We start from the raw sequence: 23,585 nt of genomic DNA, 5'->3' as shown, positions 1-23,585 counted from the left end.
GTCAAGTCTGGGTCAAGTTTGATGGACCGTCCCACAGAGTACATTGAATATATGGTCCGTCCACAGTGTCATTTCCACGTCACACCATCAATTTTATTCTGTGCACTCCATTGTCAAAAAACTTTATTTTGATTTTTGATTTGTGTTGCAAAATTTGACTAAAAATAATTAAAAACATCAATTTCATCAATAATCTAATAGTCCATAATGCCGAAAGTTGTTTCAAGAAGCATTGTATGCTCGGATACGAAAGACCAAGAGGAATACAATGAAACAAAGCCGCTACACATTTACTACTGTATTTGCGGTCAAATGTCCCTTATTTTGGACTGCACGCTGGACAGATTACCTTTACGACCTACGGATGGTGCTAGAGTCATCGACGGGTCCAAACACGCTCACAAAATCACCTCAGACCCAGACGAAACTGTATATTTAAAGCGCGAAAAAGGTATCGAAAGACAGTATAGGTTGAAGTGTAAAAAGTGTGCTGTGCCTCTTTACTACAAGCATGATCAAGCTAGCAATGTTGTTTTTATCATGAACGAGGCGTTAGTGGCCACAGCAGGTGAAGGAACAGTCACTGATATATATAAACAAGTCGCCTTAGCGCAACCTAAGAAAATAATGGTGACCAAACACACTAAAAACATGGGAAAGTTCAGTTCTGTGACTGTATCGACTATTGATGAAGAAGAAGATGAAATCGAGGCGAGGGAGGTAGCTGACAGCTATGCGAACAATGCGAGGATCATTGAGAAGCAGTTGGAAAGGAAGGGTATGAACAAACGTCAGGCGGAGACTCCTTCCCACAGTATGGAGAAGAGAGTCAGAGGGACTTTAATTGATAAGTAGATTTATACTATGACTAAACGATTTCAAATATAATATGAAGACTTTGTGACTGATATGTTTTTTCATTTGTATTGTATTGTATTTTCCTAAATCAAGGCAAGTGGGAATTGAACCTACAACCTTTTCCTTTTAATACATACTAAAATATTTTTGATAGTTTCATGCTTATGTGGTTTAAAAACAAAAAAAAAAAAGTTTTTAAAAATCCTGTGGGAACAATGATTTTCTGGAATAAGATCATGGGAATGACCATGTCTGGGATGTGAGCTATGTCTGTACCAAATTGTGTCAAAATCTAAAATAAAAAGTAACAGACAGACACACTTTCACATTTATATCAAGTATTTAAGTATGGATTTGCATTGGTGTTAGAAAGATGGCATTAAAAGGTCAGTATATTTTCACATCTTTTTATTTATATGAAAACAATTTTACAATGTTTTTTAAACAATAAATATAGATAATTAATAATTTCCCAATTAAATGACTTGATGGAATAAATATATTATCTTTTAATAATTACAACTTTTTGTATTTACATAATTAAGTATTTATTTATTTACAATCAAAAATCCCATTATAACTAGCCTTGGAGCTAGCTTATAAAAAATTTACTTAAAAAAAGACAAAAATTTGAATACAGATTTCTCATTATTTTGTACATTATTTACATGCTTCTTTTTCCTTTAAACTGTTTTTATTAAATTTTCTTGGAGCTGTAATTTAAATTATAAGTATTAATTGAATTAAAAGTACATAATAAATGAAAATTATTAAATGATGCCCAGTTTCTACATAAAAAAAAAACATTTTTCATACTAAGTATCCCAAATTGCAAATGTTAAAATATTATTGCTATTTTGAAACGATTTTTTTTGGGAAAGAAGGAACCAGGCAAAAAATACAGCAGTTATTTTTAAAATTCTCCATTTTTACATATCAAGGAAAACAAGTTTACAAATATTAGGAAAACTTCAGGAATAATGAAAACAAACATTATTGGCACCTTGTGATTATAAAAATTGGAAAACTGTCACACTACATATAAATTTGTGCTTATGTTTTTTAGAAAATACAAAATTAAAACAGGATTTTTTAAATATTTCATCAAACTAAAAATATAGGATGATGATATTTTATGAACAGTCCTTGTTGAATAAAACAAAAATTGGACATGTGAAATACCAGCAAGTAAATTTTAATAATTTAATATAAGTAAATTTAGAATATAATTACCACAGATTGCAAATATGATGCAGTTACAAGTTTGTTTCTTAGATTCTAGAGGAATGTGGTTTGGTTGAAATGGGAAGGTTCGCACAGATTTCTATTCTAAATATGACGAGAATCAAAGGGCACTTACTAGGGGAGACCTTACACTAAAGGGTGTTTTACACTGGCCATACACAAACAAGTGTAGTGGTCAAGTTTGCAGCGGACTTGAACCATCGTCCACCAAACTTGGATATATAGCTATCAGTTGACTGGATACCACTTCAAGTCTGCTGTAAACTTGACGTTAAACTTAACTGTGTATGGTCAGCATTACGCTGAAGCAACATCATGCGGCAATGCAGCTTGCAACAAATATAAACATTATTTTTGTTTATTTTATACAGAGACAACATTGCATTGTCAAATTGGAATATTACGATATGACAGAATGCTGACGATTTCTGTAAATTATTGTAGCATGTAGCTCAGTTGCATGCTGCATAGTGTTTCTCAGTGTTTATTTCATAAAATCGCCATTGCCAAAAACTAAAATGAAATAAATTGTTTTTGCCATTTAATCGTTTTTGGTCAATGAGGTGCTATATGTATGTATGCGAATAATAAATACTTCGTTAAATATGTTCTTTTTTGGTAAATTGCAAGTTTTATTCATTTGAATTTCATACATTTAATTTTGCATAAAAATTCGAAAGTTTTCTTTTAGAATCGCAAATATTCAAAACCATTAGTTACATTTTGTGACACACTTTCTGCATAAATGCTACTAATCTATTATTGTTAAATTCTATTTGTCTACTGTCTTTTATGTAAAATTGTTTGTGTTACATAAAATAAATACATAACATATTATATTTTTTATTTGCAATATGATGGTAGTTTTTCACATAGTAAATTTCTATCTATTACTTAGTTACTTATTATAATAATATTTCGGCTGATTTTGAAACTGTAAATTAGCCAAGAAGCAAATATGCAAGAGTTGGCCAACCGAAAGGATAATCGCATTTTTGCATGAAATAGAAATCGAGGGTCTAGATTTTTTTTTAGCATGTTTTGAAAAAAAAAAAACTGGTATTTAGAATATAAGTACTTACAAAGATTTAGAATTTAATTTTCGTGAGATTTTAATTAATTAATGACCTTAAGTATTTTTCAATTCCTGAAAGTCTATCCAACCTACTGAAATTGGTACTGGTGTACATCGGTACTGTAACTCTGTCATCATTTTGTTAAAAAGCAACTAACCCAAAAAAGTAGTTTTTGAGTTATCGCTGAAAAACGTGGGAGTTTTGAAAAAGCTAATGTATCTAAAAAAGTATGCAACGCAGGACCAAGATTTTTCGTAACATAACTTCGTAGAAATAATCATTTTTTTCAGCATTCCCATGTCTTTTGTCGACAACTCAAAAACTACTTTTTAACAAAAGGATGCAGAACTGGCGCTAGCGTCGCTGGCATTGTTTTAGCCCGTTTACAAACATTTTTTCATGCTTTCAGCTACTGTTGCAAAAAAAAATCGAAAGAAAAATACGGAAACCTGCGGCGGTTGAAATAACACTAAAAACGCACGCGAAAATTTTATTTTATCTACGAGTATGACAATAACTATTTAATTGGTGCTTTAAAAATTTTCACATGAAAACAGCTACAAAACAGCTGCTCTGTTTGGCGGCCATTTTTGGCGGACGTGACGTTTGAACATTACTTGTTTCGGAAAAAAGATGAATGCCTAAAGAAATTTAACTTCAAAAATGTCTTCAAAAAAGGTCTTAGTTGTATCCCACAAGGATACAACTAAGGTCAAATTGTTGGTCTGAGCTGAAGCCAAAGTTGCCAGCGACACTGTCCTTATAGGTATAGCCCATAACTGAGTAGGCTCCTGGGGGCCTATCGGCTAAAAATATATCAATCATTAAAGGACAGCATCAATGTCAAAACATGGTTTTTGGCCTATCCCATTGACTAAATACCATGTTTTGACATTGATGCTGACCTTTAATGATTGATACATTTTTAGCCGATAGGGGGGCTGCGGTAGTGGAGCGGTGCGGGAGGGTGACAGCTGTCACAAGTTGAGGAATCACTGAGCTCTCGCGTCACGTCATCACACCCCTCCCGCACCGCTCCACTACCGCAGGAACCTACGCAGTAATGGGTAATGCCTGTAGTTACTGTTGTACTGTACACCTGCGATCCAATTACTTAATTAATAAAGTTTGTCAAGTCTTTAAGTGCGGTATTGTCACGCTGATATAACGCGTGCCAATGAAGAAACCAAGCGGCCCTAATACCGTCTCGCTTACACATTATACACAGGTATACTGTGTAAGCGAGATCGAATGATTAACGCCGCTCTTTTCGAGTTTATTTATTGTCACGCGTTATTGATGGGTAGATTTATAATATTAATTTTAAAGATTTAGTGTGTGGTGTAAATGCAAAATTTGTGTTTGATTTTTAAAATTTGTAGAAAATTTTACGAGTAAAATTAGGGTTACTATCACACTAGCTGGAGCCTTATTCGTTGTGGCGTTCAAAACTGGTCCACGTGTTCAAACCAATTTCAATATAATGCGTACAATTTGAGAAAGGACTCGTCATCGCTCTATGTGTCAACTGTCATGTCAAAAGTACAGTTTAATAGTTCCTTAACCTAAGATTGAAATATATAGAGCACACTTTGACTTTGCTTAGACTTGAGTTACAGTTAAAACGAGACAGATTTATGCCAGCGGTATAGCACTATCTCTTTTTAACAGTGTCTGAGCAAAGTCAAAGTGCGCTCTATAAATCTCAGCCTATGGGCTTACCGTACGATTGACTACCTTTTGACATACCCTTTCTCAAACACGCATGATATGTTGATACAAAGGATTGAAGAATGTTTCGCACAAGGCCGAATTTTGAATGCCATTGCGAAAAAGCCCTCATGGTCAGTCTGGTTTTTATTGCCAAAAAAATATACTCGAATAAGGTGGTCCTTCGAAGCGGAAACTAAAGCCAATTATTTTGTACAAAAAACTTCTTTTAATAAAATTGTTTGGATTAAAAAATCATGCTATTACTTTCTGGAGCGCGTATTTCGAAAATTGTAATGATGGAATTTATACAATGGAATAGATTTTTTTTTCCATTGCCAAGTGCTTTCGATGTGTCAAGTGGATACGGCACGGGTTCGGAATTCCCGCACTCCAGAGAAGAATCAGCAAGAAACTCGGCGGTTGTCCTTTTCAAGTTCTTTCAAGTCTTTTCAGTTTACAACACTATGTAGTTAAATAAGTATTGCAGTCCCACGCATTGCTATGGCGGGTCAAATCCATGCTCTTTTATCATTTGCTTACTATGCTTTTTTCATGAGCATACTTTTAACAGATCTAGATAATTTTGAGTTAAAGTTTTGTGTACAAAAAGCTGGTGTCAAAATTATCTATCTACCCTCTAATTAGGTACCTACTATATAATCAATAATACTGAAAAATTTAACAGTTCTGCACACAATTTTTTTACATCACAAATTAACATTGCTTAAAGCTCGAACAAACTTTTTTAAACTTTACTCATAATATTTACCTATATATTTTTTATTGACTTATGAAAGACAAACATTAGATTGAATAGTATTTTTTATATGCTTTTTAAAAACAATATCGAGATAAAAATGGGGTAGGCGACTCTTGTTGTGTGTAAAAAAATAACCTAATGGGACTGCTGTCCAAATAGTCCCACTGCTGGGCAAAGGCCTCATGTTCATTCACTTTATACTTAAATAAGAGCTATAAAGCCTATTTTATCTTACAATAGGATTAGTTAAAATAACTAAGTAGTTTAATTCCGTATTAATTTTGTTGCTATAAAAATTGAGTCTTCTACCCCCAATTACATAATCTAAGCCTAAAGCCCTTAAGTCGTCTATAGTTTAGAGATAACCAGTAAAAAAAATACGATAGAGCCAAATTCTTAGTAAAGGAATCGAAAATATCTATGAAAAGGTCCACAGTAAAAAAATTAAAGCATACTCGCTATGGCAAAAAGGAGAATAGAAATGATCTCATCAAAAGTGTCATATTTTTATTTCACCCTAATCGATTAGTCTAAAATTTACTATAAAATACCTACTGTACTACAAATCTCACTTTCAACTGTGTTTCACGGTCACAGTCCAAGAAATTCAGTATTACAATTACCTAATTTTGATCCGCCTGTTCGATTTCGCTATATAATGTATACTGCCAAAAGGCCAAGATCTAAGATACAAAGAGTTTTTACTCGCTATGACACTCAAATCACCTTACTCGTATGTGACTACAATTTATTTTTGACTTCAATATTGAGGCCACAGATAAATATTTTATACTATCTCTATAATTGAGGCTGATATCTACTTATAGAGGGTATTTTGACTTTGCCGCCTTAAGTCAGAGTTAAAAACTGACTTTGCAACCTTAAGTCAGAGTTAAAAATAGACAGATGTATGTCTCTGATATAAATATGTCTCGTTTTAACTCTAAGGTTGATATCTATAGACTGGACTTTGACTTTGCTTAGACTTAAGTTACAGTTAAAACGAGACAGATTTATGCCAGGCGGTATAGCGCTGTCTCGTTTTAACAGTGTCTTAAGTCTGAGCAAAGTCAAAGTGCGCTCTATAGATTCAGCCTGTACCTTTCGAATTTGAAGTCACAATGCGTGCTTGATAATTTCAATTCCATTGCGAATCAGACCCTGTAGACAAAATCAGTTTTCCGTACACACTAATAGTCAAGATTTGTGTGGAACCACATTGTTAACCGACTTTCAAAAAGGAACAGGTTTTTTTCAAATTTACAGATTAGCGCTTGGCTGCAATCAGACCTGCTGACAAGTAATGATGCAGCCTAAGATAGAGCGCGTTTGCCTAGGAGATACCTATTCACCCTTGATTGTTCTCAATTTACGATGCGTTTTTTTTCATCTTGACGTCTAAGCGTGGAAGAAAAATGGATTGTGTCTAGGCCCGCGGCTCCAGAATACTGTAAAGCATCATAAAAAGAGTGTTTTACGTTTTTTTGACATGTCTTTAACATGCTGTCCGAACAACTAATATACAAAAACGCAGACGTTATTTAGTACCGAGGGTGGGGTCTATAGAGAGTACTTTAACTTTGCTCAGACTTAAAACGACGTTAACGTCGACGAGACAGCGTCATATCGATGTACATATTAATGTCTGTCTGTTAAATCTGTCATGTCTATGACATTGTTTGTTATGCGGAAGGATCTAGGAATTCTAGGAATTCACCGCATTATTATTCCAAGTAAACTCCAAGCATTTTGTGATTAATGGAAAAGGGTCACGTTCCTCAGCAATGAGGAATATGCCGCAGAAAGAGAGAAAGAGACAAAAGTCTAATCAAAGCCGAGCTCTCGTAAGTCTCAGTTAAAATGAGACAGATTTATCAAGCGATATAACGCTGTCTCGTTTTAACAGTGTCTTAAGTCTGAGCAAACTCAAAGTGCGCTCAATAGATCTCATTCTCAACCTAAGTACGCTCTATAATCTGTCTTGTAGAGTTTTCAGTATTCAGCAGCTAGAGCCGTGAAATAAAAGAGACGATTGAGCATATTTTTTATCAGACTGTAAAATTAAGAACGCTAGGTATTCGGTAGTGTCTAAACAAGCACCGGCTTGCGTTTTCTCTTTCGTCTGTGGTGCGGGTGACGTTTGTCGGCGCCATCTTGGCCGCCATGTTGTGTCGGTGCTATAACCGCTTGAGCGGCTGCGGCGCGGCCGGCTGGTGGAAGGGATGGTACTGGCGGGCTAGGATCTCGCTCTGAAAAATCCCAAATATTACCCTATTCATACATTATACTCACTTTTCCATTAAACAACTACGAAAGTAAGGTTTAGTTTCATCACCGCGTGGAATCATCAATTTTTCAATTTTAATTTGGAACGTTTTGAGCGAATTTGAATTTTGTGTCTTGGTGGTGAAAATAACCTTGTTACAGTTGATGTATGCTTACCACTTGGGGTTGTTGGTTTTGGACTAGCTTCAAGTTCCTCTCTTGAGTCATAAGCTGATGTGCCGCTCTACAAAGATGGAAGAGTAACAAGTAAATAAAAAAGTTTTCAAAAACCCGATTGCGATTCGCATTGTATTCATACATGTCTAGTATTTATTAAATGAACAAGAAATATATGTATAGAGATCCTACGTACACAACTTTCAGGTCGTAATTCTTAAATAGCTTTAAAATAGTCTTGGGAACATCATGTTGATTTTGAAAGACCTAGTGATATGATATGCCACTCAAAATTTTTTACGGCTTTCGCAATTTTTTTCGTCTACCTTCATTTTTATTTTACGGCCGCTATTTTGGTTTCATAATACATATTTAGAAGTCAAAAGTCAAAGAATTCACGTAACTATATCCAGATAGACGCGAAAAACAAAGCCCTCTCTTAGCTGTTTCGCGTTCGGATAAAAATCACACGCATTATATTGAAAAGCTATCATTGGAAGCGATTATTCTGTTGTAGATCAAAATAACTGCCTATATCGAAAATGCCGTTATTTTCTGCTTGAAATATTAAGCAATGGATTATTGTAAACTTTGGTTATAAAAACTGAAAGAGTAAGTATTACCTGTCCATTTGCTCTTGAGTCATGTCAAGTGCTTCCTGCATCTCCCTCGAGGTGTTCCTCACGAATTCCGGATCGCAGTACTCCCCTAGACCTTGTTCAGCTAACACCTGGAAGTCAATATCGAGTTATGTATCTAATATCTGCCACTATGAAATAGTATTGGCAAGCAAAGTGGGACCACCGCATATTTGGCGCCCGAATTGGGACCAATTGATAGGTAAGGTCGGGCTCAGAAGTCGAGTAGCAATTCCGCGAAACTATTCCATCAAAAACCTGTCTCACTTAATGACCTTTTCCTATAAACACGTCTCACACACCTAACGCATGTGCATACCATAATCATTAAGGTGCCAAACGACTTACGGTCTTTGACTGTACCTACATTAAGATTTAAACGGCCAAATTGTCAAATTGATTATAAGGGTCTGCACAGACGAGGGACTTTATTACTTGATTACTGACTTTATTGTGGAGGACATAAAATTATTTCAGTCCCGGTATTTTTTCTTAAAATACTAGCTGGTCGATTCCCGAAAACCTGCATCAACCATTATTGCAATCGCAATAACTGTGTTTGGCTGATTTTATGGTATTCTTGTTGCAACAATGCATTGTAGCCTATAGTGAGCGAGCGTCAACCAATCAGAGGTGATTACGATTGTGACATTGTATAACTCGGTCGCGCTATGTTTGCACCTCGCTGGAATGCGGCGCCTCTGCCACTTCCCCGCTCACCTCCCCGCGGTCGTCGTGTCGTATCAGTACGGTTCGCATACCGTACCTAAACGTCAGTGTGACGTAATCGACGCTAGGTGCCTTGACCGAGTAGCTACCGCATTCGAGCACCAGGTCAACTCTTTATAGTATAACTAGCCAAAGGTCTTACCTTAGAAACCAGGCTCTCAGCAGAGCCCACTACGGGCACTGAGGCGGTGTTCCTAGGGCTCCCCGGAAGTGACACCACCCCGCGGCCGACATTATCGCCTACTGTATAGGGATCATTGATATAGCCTTCATCATGATAAACAAGAGAAAAGTTCTCATGGTTTAGAAGCTTTAGAAGTGCTTTGAAGTTATATGGAAAAAGAATACAATTCTAATCTACAAATCAATCTAAAAAATGTTAAATTTTAAATTACGGGTCTCTAAACAATTCTATTGATCAATAAAATACTGATTTATCAACAGAAAATGCATCAACAAAGTTCTAATAGAAATTCAGAAACATTTAGTTAGATATTATGAACTGTTAATATTCATTTATATTGCCTGCTTCTAACTCCATAAATAAATTATTTACATTAGCTATGACTTCTAACGATGCATTCAAAATTTTTCAAGCCTGTAACCAACTAACTATCATACTAATAATAATTCATTTAAGCAGTGACATTTCTAACAATTCAAACTATTTTTCAGCTCTCGTGAAAATTTATGATTTTCGTGCAAAATTTTAATGAAAGCATTTTTAGATTTGTTACTCTCCATGTTAACTAGAAGCTTCTAAAGTTGTTAATCTATAGGTACTAAATGAAACACTAGTTAGCAATTCAGATGATCTGTGTTAATTTTCATGCCATTTTTAATTTGCAATATTCGTGTTAGACTTGAATTTTATGATTTCAAATCGATGTATTAAAATAAAGTATGTTGAAGTTTTTCAAAATTGTGCATCAAATGACGTGTCAAAAGTGTCATGTTAAGTATTAAATGAGATGCTAATTGTGAAGTTTGCTGATAAAATTGTGGGGATCGAGTTTGATTTTGCGTCGAAGAATGCGTGTACATATAGATTGATACCAAGATGCGTTTTACACCCATCGTACTTTCGTCACTTTCGCCTGAAAAGCTTAAAATTTATTAGTGCAGAATGCTTTTTTCATGTTGGAAAGCTTCCTTCGTAACTTTCGATAAAAATATGTAGGTATTTGGCGATTTCGATGAGTTCTTTTATTTGTGGTCTACTGAGTACTTTTAGGTCTATGGGTCTACAATAATAAATATGGTACTAAATTCAACTTTCATCTGTTTTGTAAATTAAAAATTCTAAGATAATATTCTCACGTTAGAATTGCTATAGGTACCTACTACTTATTATTTTAAAAAGGAAATAGGAATATGCCAAAGTGATGCCAAATCAAAGAAGAGAAAGAGAAAAAGAGAAAATTCGTCAAAAGAAACTATCAAATAATACAGCAGTAACGCTTACGTTTAGAACGAAAAAAAACTAACGCGAGAGGGTAGTTCCAATAAATCGTCATGAAAATCAGAGAGTCAGTATAAAAATATTAAAAATAACTTAACTCTAAAGAGTATCTGTGAAACAAAACGTCTATGAAAAGCCACAGAATATTTGGTAAAACTTTCTACTTTGAAAACGAAAACTTGAATAAAACTGACGATAGAATTCAAACTGGGTAGAACTTAGATTTAGAATTCAGAGACATAAAGCCAATTGAAAACAGTAAAAAATAGAGTAGAAACATTTAGAACAAAATATCTATAAATGCCTACTTTCAAAATAAGAATCTGAATATCTGAGGGTAGTTTAAAAAAATCATTATAGAATTGTAAAACGTAGAAGGAAACTTTCCGCAACAACTAAGTGCAGACCTGGCGGCGGCGGATCTACAAGCTTGTTAGGGCGCGCGGGCGTGACCGCGGGCGCATGCGCATGCGGCGCCGCGCCCGACGACGCGCTGCGCACCATCCGACCTGCGGGCACGGGCCGCGGCGCTGCGCGCAGGCTGCGGCGCTCCCGGGCGTGCGAAAACGTGAACGGCAACCTCGCCGCTGCGTTGTACCCGTACAGCGTCATAGGCCTCGTCTCTGCCGGCATACACTCTTTCGCCAAATAAGCCGATATCTTCGGTGCTATCGTCTCCCCAGGTGATGGTGTCTTATCTTCTGGAGACGCTTTCCTCGGCACTGCTAACTTCTCAGTTACAGTTATTTTCTCAGTAATTTTTTCAGTTATCTTTTCAGTGCCTTCAGGGTGAACCTTCTGTCTGGATGGGGATGTTGATTTCGTTCCAGAACTATCCGGTGTCGATAGGTAGTTGACGCATCCAAATGCTAGACCGATCTGGCCTAACATTTCGGGGTAGTTTGACTTTTGATTGCTGTTTTACGTCGTTATGTCCCGATTGTAAGCATCCAAAAGAGGTTATTTTGTGTGGGTTTCCGAAAGCAGCATGAATGGAAGTTAATTTGTGTTCGTGTTAATATCACGCAGAGTAATTTGTATTTTGTTATATAAGAACAGATTGAGTGGTTGTTTGTCAAATTTGTTGAAAAATATATAAAAATGAATAAAACTTACTATTTATCTTAAAGATTAGACTAAAAGATTGTTTTGGTCCTTCGTACCCGATTATGCGATCCGGCTCGAAGGACCAAAAAACTCAATCTAATTTTTATATAACTCAAATTATGAGTTAGTAAATTAATCGCTATAAAAATATATTCTCATGTAAAACAAAGTTGCAATCGATCACACACTTAGCTACCTTTGTAATAAGCGTTCTTTAGATCATTTGTTGTTGTTCTGCAATGACAAGCGGTACACTTATTGTTTTTGCTATTACCGTCCAGATATTACTTTATTAAAGTTGCCATTATTAATTTAATATATTAACGATGAAGATTACAGCTATTATTATTAAGAAGTAAATACTCACTCAAGCACCTGATATATTTTTTCTGATTCCCCATTTAATATTAGTGGCCTTAATGGTATCTGTTCTTTAGGCTGGCCGTTAGCTCTGTAACAATGAAAATTATGTATCAAAATTATTTAGCGGGTAGTAAGGAGCATAACACAATATCTCTTCATTGGCCTGTGTCCATGGCTGGACATTGACATTTTAAAGAACGCACCACTTAATCACGTTCCTAAGTTTTCCTCATCTAAGGATAAAGGTGGACTGATTGCTATTTCCAAATAGCTTTTATCCTTCCAGGAAAAGGGTACAAAAAGAGAATGGCGGGAAGCGGACGAATGAGGAAGATTGAGGACCAGCTTTGGTGGTACTATTTAGGAAAGGCCATAATGTTTATGATGTAATAACATTATGTTAATATTTATATAATGAATCAAATGATGATGACAGCATATTTGAGACAACTAAAGTAGATTTATGATCTTGAATAAGACCTCTGTGAGTATTTTTCAAGGCGACTGCAAGCTGAAGAGTTTGACATTTTTAAGGCAACAAAACTCACAAATTGGGTGCTAAAGGCAGATTCGACCCTCCGTATTCCCGCTGCATCATCGAACTTAAATGATTGCCGACAGCTTCTGAAACAAGAAGAAAATATTTTTATTTCGCTACTTATCCGATAGTTCAGAATACTATTTCATCGTGTTGAAAGTAGAGGAGTTCAAAAATGCTTAGAAATAAATGGGTATACAAGTACTGACCTGGAGGTCCTTCACCATGTTTCCGATGTCTATGGAAGTGCCTATTGGGGCCATGTCTTCGTATACTGGACCATACTCCACCAAACAGCGAATGATTTCTCTGTCAAAAAATAATAATTATGCTATAGACTAAATTGCCTTGAGGATTTATTTTAAGAGGAGGATAGAAGTCAAATAATCATGGAATGAAAATGCTGTCTAGTAGACCATGAAACGCTAACGCAGTTCTTCGAGATTTCTGCAATTTGTTTAGATACCATTAAAGTCAACTAGCAAAACGTTCGTTATACTAACCCTATGCATGGGAACATCAGTGTCTCCAGCAACATCAACGTCCAGATTCCCGGATATAGCTCGCTTGAGTTCAGGGCCTGCTTCGTGCAGCGTCCTCAAGCCGGCTTGTAGCGTCATCTGGTGACACTGTTCGTCACTCTGCCTCATCTCCTGTTCCTTGCGCTTTTTGAACCTTTACATGAAGAACATTTGTTGAATCATTTGTTGCTGCTGAGAAGCTTGGACTTGTGACTTGGTTATTAATATTGTTCTTCAGATATTTGGACACGGTCCTTACCAATTTTGAATTAATAGGCTCAAATTTAACATCCAATTTTTTTATATGATTTGATATTTGAAGAAGGAAAGGAGAAAGGAAAAACAAGAATAGGTTTTTTGGTTTCAGGTGTTGCATTCGTGATTTTCAGAAACGGATTATTATTATAGTTGAATCCGACGGAGTCACAAGTTCGAACTTCTTTTTTTTCAAAGTATCAAAAACTTGCTATTGATTCGTTTTAAGCAAAGTGCAACTAATTTTTCAGCTAGGCTATAATTGCTTTTTGATGCTAAGATAGAAAATTTGCCATCGCTAATGATAGTTTAAAAAAACTCTGTAATTAATATCATTGTATTCTACTTCCAAATCTTGAGCTATCTACTACTGTAAATGTAGAAATTTTAAAAAACTGTACAGAAATGTAAATGTGCGCATGTTTTTTGATATGCAGCAAATTATATAGCCGTTTTATGAGTTGATAATAAACTATTGCTAAAGTTATGTCGAGTAAAATCCACAAAAAAAAAACCACAACATTTAAAAATTTCGGAGGCGGGTAGGTAAAAAATTTATTCGAAAATGGGCGTCTGCTTTATTTGCTTTGTCAACAGTATCAAGCATGCTAAGTTGATGTTGGAGTGTGATTATATTGTGGTGTGGGTACTTGGAAAAAGTTTGCCAAACTGTTTTTAATGTTTGTAGAATATTACTTCTCATTTTAGTCTTCCAAGGACCATGCGGGGTACAACCGAAAACAGCTAGATTATGAACTCCAGCGATCTTTTGCGTTCGTTTATTGCTCTATTGAAATATGTACTAATTGTATGAGTTTCGTAAGTGAAAAATAAAAACACTAAAAGGGAAACATTCTCTTTCCTAAACCACATACGTTTCCTCAGATGCGTTACTTACGCGTGATTCCTATGAAACAAAAACATCGTATCAGTCTCAACGCTTAAACGGAATCAAACAAAAATAATTGACAATCAAGGGTCTAAATACAAATAAAAACAGAAACTTCCACATTAAGTTACAATATTCTGCGGTCAATTGAAAACGCTAAAGTTTTCAATGTTTCAATGCAGTACCTATCTTATGTTGTGATTTTCAAGATAAAAAACGTAGGTATGTAATAATTTTTCGCACCAAACGCCAATTCCAGTACTGTAAAGTCAGTTATTACAAATCTTTACTTTAATTTATTGATTTACCCTCAGTTAGTCATTTTTTTTCAAAAGTTAAATTAAAATCCTAGAATAGAGCAGCAACAACTATTTGAGAGCGGTAAACTGCTTAAACTTTTAATATTTTTTTGGTGAAAAATCATCCGTACCATTAATACCAGTTTACTTAAAAGACCTTACCTTCTAAAGTAATCTTGGATGAGGAAGGTTGCATAAAACTTGCCGACGGTGATCTCATTCGGGTCTCCAGGAGGTGGTACTACCTGGTCCAATAATTTAGGGGATGTTCGCTTCCAGATCTTTTTGATCACAGCCCGCAATTCTGTGTTACAGTCATCGATATTTCCTGTCCAGAGAAAACCACTTTATAATCTAAAATGCTGAGAAGTGACAAAAAAATTGGCTGGACTGACCAAAACCACTTGTAAAAATAGTAAAAACTAAAATAAAAACTAGATTTCAATTATTAAAAATTTGCAGTCAAGAAAGAAAATATTGAGCAACGAAAATATGTCAAAATTGATACAGTAGACAAGACAGAAGGAAAACATACAAATAAGGAAAAATATGTAAGGATCAAAAGGAAAATCAATGTTAGATGTTAAGGATAAGCTACATAAAATTATCGGAAATACTTGGAAAATTTGCTGTTAAACAGGTCGATGAAGATTCATCCATACTAAGTCCATTGGTTTTCATCAGGCTTACACTTGAGAATATTATGTACCTACTTATGGAAATAAAAAAACAGAAGAAAAAGCGAATAAATATAGGATACATAATATGAACGTGCAGAAAAACAAGAAAACTACAAGAAAAGCATTTATTTGAAGTAGGCTAACTTGTGGCTCTTATGATAATATCAAGACTAACCACCGATTAACACAAGTTCTATTGAGAAAAGCTGATAAGAAACTCTTTACACAAAAGCAAAATGTTACAGAGCTGTAACTCTACTTCACGAATGTGCTTTTACATATTGTTTAAAAGAGGGTAGTTACCATCGGTCTTGATTTTTAGTGAAGTACGGACGACGGCAAACAGCGTGGCGTTGAAAAGAACTGTGCCATCGGAGTTGAGAGGCATGTTCATAGATACCAGTCGCTTACACGCCACACGGTGTGGACACAATTTACCGAATCCTGAACACAAAAAGTTCATAACTTAAATTCTTGAGCACAAAAGTTTATAACTTAAATTCCTGAACACAAAAAGTTTATAACTTAAATTCCTGAACACAAAAAGTTAAATTAAGGAGTAGAACTTAAATCTAACTAAACACAAAAAAAAATCTACCCATGTCCGTTATAGACTTTGAAACCACCCAACCGATGTCACCAAAAAAATAATTTATGAGTTAACTTACCTAACGGTGGACTAATTTTTCTTAACAAAGTAACTACATCTAAATGTTTTATTCTTCCCTTGGCGTCAGGGTCATATTCACTCCAAAGTCTGAAATAATCAAATTTATTGATGAAATTTAACATTTTTATGAACATCATTCACAAATCCAAGAAGGGACCTTACCTTATAAATTCATCTAAGTGGTGTGGTCCCAATATTGACCAGTCTCTGGTTAAATAGTCAAAGTTATCCATAATGACAGCGACGAATAAATTAATAATCTGAAATAAGCATAAAATTATGAATTTCCTAAGTCAGAGTTACTAATTTTATCTAATAAAGAAAATAATGAGTGAAAGTTACAATATTCAGATTTACAAAGTGTCGCGGCCGCAGCGCTGCAGCCGCGATGCCTCCGTGCAGCACTTGGCGGTAAATTTGAAGGCGCCATTAGTGTTTAAACTTATACTAATCGTGAATAAAAAAAAATAAAGCCAGAAAAAAGACTGATCCTAAGAATTCATAATAAAAGGAATGAAATTTTCTATTGGTCTTGTGCATAATTATTTTAATTTGGTATTTTAAAAGACAACGTAAAAACAGAAGAAAAAAGAAAAAAAAAGATAAAAAGAATGATAGTCGGATGGAAATAAGCATTAGAGAAGATGATAATACAATTATGGCTACAATGATAAAGCTGGTAGTATTCACGAGAAAGGAACATAGTACGTAGAAGGAAATGAAAGTCGGTTGGAAATAAACATTTGAGAAGATGATATAAATAATGTTGGCTACAATGATAAAGCTGGTAGAACTCACGAGAAAGGAACATAGCACGTAGAAGGAAATGAAGTAGGGGAAAGCGAGCACACTGCCACACGAGCCGCTGCTGTCGTCCTCTCCCTCCTCCTCATAGTTACTGTCACACTTCACATCCGGTTCCGGTGATACACCCATCATTATGTCTTGCCACGCTTCCCCTTCGCACATAGAAATATGATGTAGGAATTATGTGATTTAGGCTAAACTGTGATTTTAAGGGGCATAAGGCGGGTCTGCCCGCGATATTCAAAAATTTGGTTATTCGCAATTTGTAAACTAATACGACAATGTAGGCTTAATTGCGCCAATGGCAGTATCATCCTCACAGGTTTATATAAAAATCTTTACTTGAAAGGGTCTAGTTTAAGAAATTAGCTCTAGTATCGACTAATTTGTGAGAATTAGTCGATACTAGAGCTAATTTCTTAACTGGAAGTTATTTTGCCTTGAGTCTCATTTTTTGGTTTTAAACTAGTAGATAGCTACTAACCTAGTTGTACTTAAAAGCTTAGGTCAGTAACTTACCGGTAGCAGATCGAAATAACACCAATATAGCTTGTGGAAATGTTTGGAAGTGGTTGTTTCTTGTGATCGGCGTATCATCATCTATTGCTATTTTCCCAAAAACCTAAAATACAACAAATACTGCTAATAGGTACAATTTTTTTTTTAATGAATTTGAATAAATTGTTCCCTTTCAGATGTATTTCAGTATGATATTCTAAATCAGTTCTTTATACATTGAATATAGGATTTTGCTATTTCTTTTAACACTGGCTGTAATTTTTAAACACCATTAAAATTAGTGTCTCTCAAAAAATTCCTATGAATAAGAAAATAGTTATTTTCTATCAATTTTGTAAAGATTAAGTACCTATACAACATAATTTTATTTAAAGAGCTCTTTCGTATTATGGTTACAAATTAACTTACCTGCATCCCAACCACAGCGTAAATGAAGAAGAGCATTAAAATAAGAAGTGCTACATAAGGCAAGGCTTGAAAGGACTTGATGAACGTCCAAAGCAGGGTCCTTATGCCTTCCCCTCTCGAGAGAAGCTTGACCAGCCTCATGACCCGAAAGAGACGAAAGAAGTTTATTGATGGTATCGAACTCTCCTGTAAGACAATCTTATGTTACTATTGATCCATCAAAATTACGTTGGTTGTTACCAGCGTTGTTAAAATGTCTTTTACGCCTTCAAGTAAACCGAAGACTTGTATTAAAAGTTCCTACAATAGTTCGTTTAATAAGTAAAGAATAAGCAAAATTACTTCTAAGAAGACCATTTGTGGCAATAATAGAGGAATTTATTTTGTAAATGTAGCTTTTGATATTTTTGGGTGTCGAACTTATACCATATTCAACAGATAGGTAAAGTATGTAGTGAATTTGCAAAAAAAAAATCGTCTTTATATTATTTTTAATATTGTTTTTGCATACAAGTTCGGTAACATTATAAGTTTGACTAAAAACTTCAGTTTAGACAAAGTTTTTTTATTGACTAATTTTACGTCCCTTTCCTTTTTTTACACCCATCGCCCTTGTAATTTTTTCACAATTGTGCAAAAGGTAGTAAAGTCAACTAGGTATCTACTTTGCTAGGCTATGTTTCAATAAGTGCTTTCTAATTTTTATATTGATTTTAATCTATTAGGCTTTATTTGTATGTATTCGATATTCTTTATAGATATTGTTTATATGTATTGTGTTTACCATTAATATGTTCCTATTAAAACTATTGTGTATGATGATAGTGCTTCTGTGCGTTTTACTATATCTAGTAATCTGTTGGATATAAAGTATGTATCTATTGCAAGTTACTGTCCCAAAATGCAGTTCGTACATCAAAAGCTAACCTTAAAATTAATTTGCCCAACAACATCCAAAGCTAGTTTAGTACCATCGAACATTTCAACGGACACAATAACGGACATCTATTTTATTTTGTTATTCATAATATTTAAAACATACGGTTTGTTGTTGCGCCCACCTTTTATCAGATTCACAATATTTTGTCTGACTATATTATAATTCAAACCTACATTAACTACCGCGTCACAACCATTTCGGAAGTAAATTCCATTAGCCAGGCACGCGCTGACGAAGAAGCCACGCCTTCAGCGGCCGCTCCTACTGCCAAGCCGACTTCTAATGTGAATAAACCATCCTTTAATGCACCCTCGAGGGCCAAAAGAATCACTAAGAAGTAAACTAATAGCTACTAATCAGGTACACGTTTTTCATTCGGCCGCTAGTTTCTTGTGCGCTGTTGTTTTGCATCACTTCTCGCAGACATACCTACCTACTCAGTTAGTTATACAGTTTAGCATCGAGGTACCTACACCCTCACATTTGTGTATAATCCATTCTCTGTTATAATACTTGTTTACAAACGTTACTATATTATGCGTAATTGCGTACGGTAGGTACCCATCGTGTGTCAAACTTGTGTCTAAGTCAGTCAAAGTCGAAAATTAGCTAATTGACATTGACAGAAGACGACAGTGACATGCTTCATGATGTGAACTTGACAAATGTCTCGAGGTACAGTCGTTTTTGTCTATGCGAACCTTGAATCTTATTCACAGGCATGGATACGGTAGCACTGGAGCCGACAATTAGTAGTTATTAACAGTTCTATGACATGGACCTACGACGTTTGTCGAGTCCAATGGTACTGGTTCGTTCATGTTTTTATTGGAAGTGTTCAAGAATGGAATATTGGAATATTACTTATTGTTATTCGTAATTAAATATAACCCAACAATATAACAATAACACCTTTGTATATTTAGATATTCCGTTCTGCCAGTATTTATACTGGTATAGTAAAGTAGGTACCTATCTAATGTGCTTGTCCTGTAGTATATATAGACAATTAACGATTTATCATTGTAAATATGTCGTTCTAAGGTTCAGCTTGTTATTGTCTACTTAGTTTATTTTAAGTTAGTTGTTGATGTGCTTTCTTTTATGCTTTAATTATTGGTTTTGTTTTATATAATGTATGAATAATTAGGTTGTAAACGGTTCCTCCTATGATGCTAGCGGGTATAAATGTATATTAGTAGACTCGTGAATTTGGTATTATTATTATATACATATATATATATACAAGTATTTTATTATTATAATTTATTTATTTTTTATATTTTTATTTTAAGTTTATAGTTTATTTTCATAAAGTACTCTATTATGTCTGATATATTACCAATACATTGTGATGATGAATTCTTTTCATGCTCTTCCTCTGATGAATTTCAAAGTGTGTGTAGTGATTTCTCCTCTGACTGCAGCATCTCTCTTGAACGCAAACTCAATAATATATTTTCTGATGACTCTCGCTACCTTAATGTTGTGCATATTAATGCACAAAGCATTCCGGCACATTATGCTGATCTTTTGGCATCTTTTAGTGGCGTCCTAGTCGATTGTATTCTCGTTTCTGAGTCCTGGCTCAAACCTTCTCTCTCTTCGGAACTTTACAGACTACCAGGTTTTACTCTTATCCGTAATGATCGGACAGACAAAGGTGGAGGCGGTGTGTGTATCTACATTCGGAACAACTTATCATTCAAAATTATTAGTCAGTCACCTTCCGCCTACTCAGGTAGTCTAGAACACCTTTTCCTTGAAATCAGTACTCACCACTCTAAATTTCTTATTGGTGTTGTATATAGTCCTTCATCTACTATCAACTACTTTGACACTTTTGAACAACTTCTTGAGAAACTTACACCTTCCTATTCCGACGTTATTATAATGGGTGACTTTAACACGTGCCTATTAAAAAACGATAGTAGATCGCAAAAATTAAAATCGTTAGTGTCTTCCATTAATATGACTATCCTTCCTCTTTCAGAAACCCACTTCGCCCCGAGTTTTGTTCCCTCTCTTCTAGACTTGATAATTACTTCGTGTCCTCAAAACGTTCTTTTGCATGGTCAGCTCACTGCTCCCTTCTCCTACCACGATCTTTTATATCTGCGCTATAAAGTGCGCTCGCCAAAACGTAAGCATAAGGTTATTTTGCAACGTAATTTCAAAAATATTAATATTGAGTGTTTAAGGAAAGATGCGTCGGAAATTGACTGGACCTGTGTTTATAATGCACTGGATATTGATAATAAAGTAAATCTTTTCACAACTCTTCTCATTAACTTATATAATACTCATGCTCCACTGAGGCCTGTCAGGATTAGGCATTTACCAGCACCTTGGCTGACCGACTCAATTAAGAAGCTAATGTGTAAACGTAACAAGGCCAAGACTAAATGTAAAAAATCCCCGACTGACGTAAATGTGGCAGCCTATAAGAAATTGCGTAATCTCTGCAATAGGATGTGTAGGGATGCCAAGCGCCGCTATATCCATTCCTCGATAGATAACGCTTCTACATCCGAAAAATGGAGATTTCTTAAATCCCTAGGTGTGGGCAAATTTCATAGTACGTTAGTAGACTCTGTTGATATAAATGCACTAAACACACATTTTTCCTCCCCACCTGTTCTAGTTTCTGACTCTAAGAAAATTGTAACTCTTCAAAAGTTGACAAACATTACCCCACCTATGTGCGAAACTTTCTGTTTCCAAGAAGTTGCGGAGGAGGATGTCAAGAAATACATCCTTTCCATTTCAACTAAAGCTGTCGGTAGTGATGGCTTGAGCCGTGACATGATATTCCTCGTTTTAGATCTTTTGGTGCCTATTATTACTCACATATTAAACTTCTCCCTGGCTCATAAGATCTTTCCCACAGACTGGAAAAAGGCCCATGTTATTCCCCTACCGAAAATTGCTAATCCTAATTCCCTCTCACAGTTTCGTCCTATTTCGATTTTACCTATCCTATCAAAGATTATTGAAAATGCTGTTTTTAAACAATTATCAACGTATCTCTTTAAGAACAATCTGCTGAGTCCCCTCCAATCAGGTTTTCGACCCTCGCACAGCACCGTTACAGCGTTAGTCAAAGTCACTGATGACATTCGTTATGCAATGGATAACAAACAAGTGACTATTATCGCCTTGTTGGATTTTAGTAACGCATTTAACTCAGTTGACTTTGATATCCTTCTTGGTATCCTTCGTTCTCTTAACATATCCTCCTCTGCGATTGACTGGTTTCACTCCTATCTTCATGGTCGCCTGCAGAGGGTGCACTCTGAAGAGGCTAACTCTGACTGGGCTTGCCTTTCTGCTGGTGTACCTCAAGGCGGTGTACTATCCCCTCTTCTCTTCTCAATTTTCATCAATGAAATCACCAAAATTCTTACTTCTAACTACCACCTATATGCAGACGATCTGCAGCTCTATAGGCATGCATCATTGTCAGACTTGGATACAGAGATAACTGCTTTGAACGCAGATCTAGTTGCCATCAAAAATTGGGCTGACTCTTTTGGTTTATTAGTTAACCCTAATAAATCTCAGGTTATGATTATTGGAAGTAGGCCGCTAAGAAATCGTATTAACTTCAATGATTTGCCTTTGGTTTCTTATGATGGCACACCCGTTGCTTACACATTCACAGCAAAAAACCTAGGGTTGACTATGGATGGCAACCTCGCTTGGGCAGCACATATAAATCAGCTTAGTAAACGTTTGCATTATTCGATCCATTCCTTGAAGAGACTGCAGAGTTTTCTTCCGCTACGTACCAAAATCATGCTAACACATTCTCTGTTGCTTCCAATTCTCGACTATGCTGATGTGTGCTACTTAGACGCCACTGAAGAGCTACTTGACAAACTCGATCGGCTTCAGAATCTGTGCATACGGTTTATATACGGACTGCGCAAATTCGACCACATTTCCGACTACCGTCGTCAGCTTAAATGGCTCCCTATTCGCTTTCGTCACAATTTGCATATCTTGACTGTTCTATACAATGTTCTCAATACCTCTTCCCCTGGTTATCTGCGAGAGCGATTTCAATTCTCGCTCCCTCCTGCTAGGCCTATGCGGTCTTGTGTCTCAAAAAATCCTCTCGTCACTCCCCATTGTAACACAGTCTTCTACAGCAAATCTTTCACCGTACTAGCCACCCATCTTTGGAACTCACTTCCTGAGAATATTAGAGAGAATTGCCGCTCAGTACATTCATTTAAATACAGAGTGAAGCAGTATTACCTATCATTACAATAGAGTATTTATATATTTTATATATATTATATTTATTCGTATTTTATTATATTATGCATAACTATTTATTATTATATTATTATTGTATGTATTTTATTTTGGTATTTATTGGAAGATATTTGTGTAAATATTATTGTGTAGCACTTGTATTAACCATTTTATAAATCTAGTACCATGGGACCTATTCCACGTATTTATGCACCTTACTCACAACCTGCACGGGGAAGCTGGAAGAAATCTCTTTTTAGAGATAAGCATTTCCTTTGTACATAGCTTAATTTATCTTAACTTTGTAACTACAATTTTGGTACATGAAAATAAATATAAATATATAAATATAACTACCTATAGGTATTCAAATCTACTTTAATTTTAAATATAATTAAACTCT

The 23,585-nt window shown here is 35.3% G+C and overlaps 2 protein-coding genes across 14 annotated transcripts in view; one reads left to right on the top strand and one right to left on the bottom strand.

Annotated features, from left to right (window-relative positions):
* The first annotated feature begins 81 nt into the window (after positions 1-81).
* LOC123877213 (STING ER exit protein) lies at positions 82-907 on the top strand. The gene has a single exon (XM_045923761.1). It carries the CDS (start codon positions 208-210, stop codon positions 853-855), a length of 648 nt encoding a protein of 215 aa, XP_045779717.1. The 5' UTR covers positions 82-207; the 3' UTR covers positions 856-907.
* A 2,560-nt stretch (positions 908-3,467) lies between these two features.
* Positions 3,468-23,585, bottom strand: part of LOC123877191 (muscle calcium channel subunit alpha-1-like) — a 70,492-nt gene continuing 50,374 nt past the window's right edge. For 5 of the 13 annotated variants that reach the window (XM_045923704.1, XM_045923709.1, XM_045923705.1 and 2 more), the window contains 17 exons: positions 17,980-18,165; positions 17,572-17,674; positions 17,044-17,204; positions 16,408-16,505; positions 16,244-16,332; positions 15,879-16,019; positions 15,058-15,223; positions 14,606-14,614; positions 13,435-13,606; positions 13,141-13,240; positions 12,942-13,017; positions 12,398-12,481; positions 11,331-11,839; positions 9,604-9,701; positions 8,718-8,824; positions 8,095-8,161; positions 3,468-7,901 (listed from right to left, as the gene is read on the bottom strand). In XM_045923704.1, the coding sequence (XP_045779660.1) occupies positions 7,830-7,901; positions 8,095-8,161; positions 8,718-8,824; positions 9,604-9,701; positions 11,331-11,839; positions 12,398-12,481; positions 12,942-13,017; positions 13,141-13,240; positions 13,435-13,606; positions 14,606-14,614; positions 15,058-15,223; positions 15,879-16,019; positions 16,244-16,332; positions 16,408-16,505; positions 17,044-17,204; positions 17,572-17,674; positions 17,980-18,165 (2,238 nt within the window). In that variant the 3' untranslated portion in view covers positions 3,468-7,829. Of the gene's footprint in view, positions 7,902-8,094; positions 8,162-8,717; positions 8,825-9,603; positions 9,705-11,330; positions 11,840-12,226; positions 12,265-12,397; positions 12,482-12,941; positions 13,018-13,140; positions 13,241-13,434; positions 13,607-14,605; positions 14,615-15,057; positions 15,224-15,878; positions 16,020-16,243; positions 16,333-16,407; positions 16,506-17,043; positions 17,205-17,571; positions 17,675-17,979; positions 18,166-23,585 lie in introns of those variants that run through there. The other 8 variants (XM_045923711.1, XM_045923714.1, XM_045923715.1 and 5 more) reach the window with 6 other exon arrangements.

The sequence above is a fragment of the Maniola jurtina genome, chromosome 23, assembly GCF_905333055.1.
Source record: "Maniola jurtina chromosome 23, ilManJurt1.1, whole genome shotgun sequence".
Taxonomy (NCBI): domain Eukaryota; kingdom Metazoa; phylum Arthropoda; class Insecta; order Lepidoptera; family Nymphalidae; genus Maniola; species Maniola jurtina.
Note: the sequence above shows the minus strand (reverse complement) of the source record. Positions and strands in the feature narration are given on the sequence as shown.

What these genes read in the sequence shown, in the direction of transcription:
- LOC123877213 (XM_045923761.1), top strand. Translation starts at nt 208, where the DNA reads ATGCCGAAAGTTGTTTCAAGAAGCATTGTATGCTCGGATACGAAAGAC.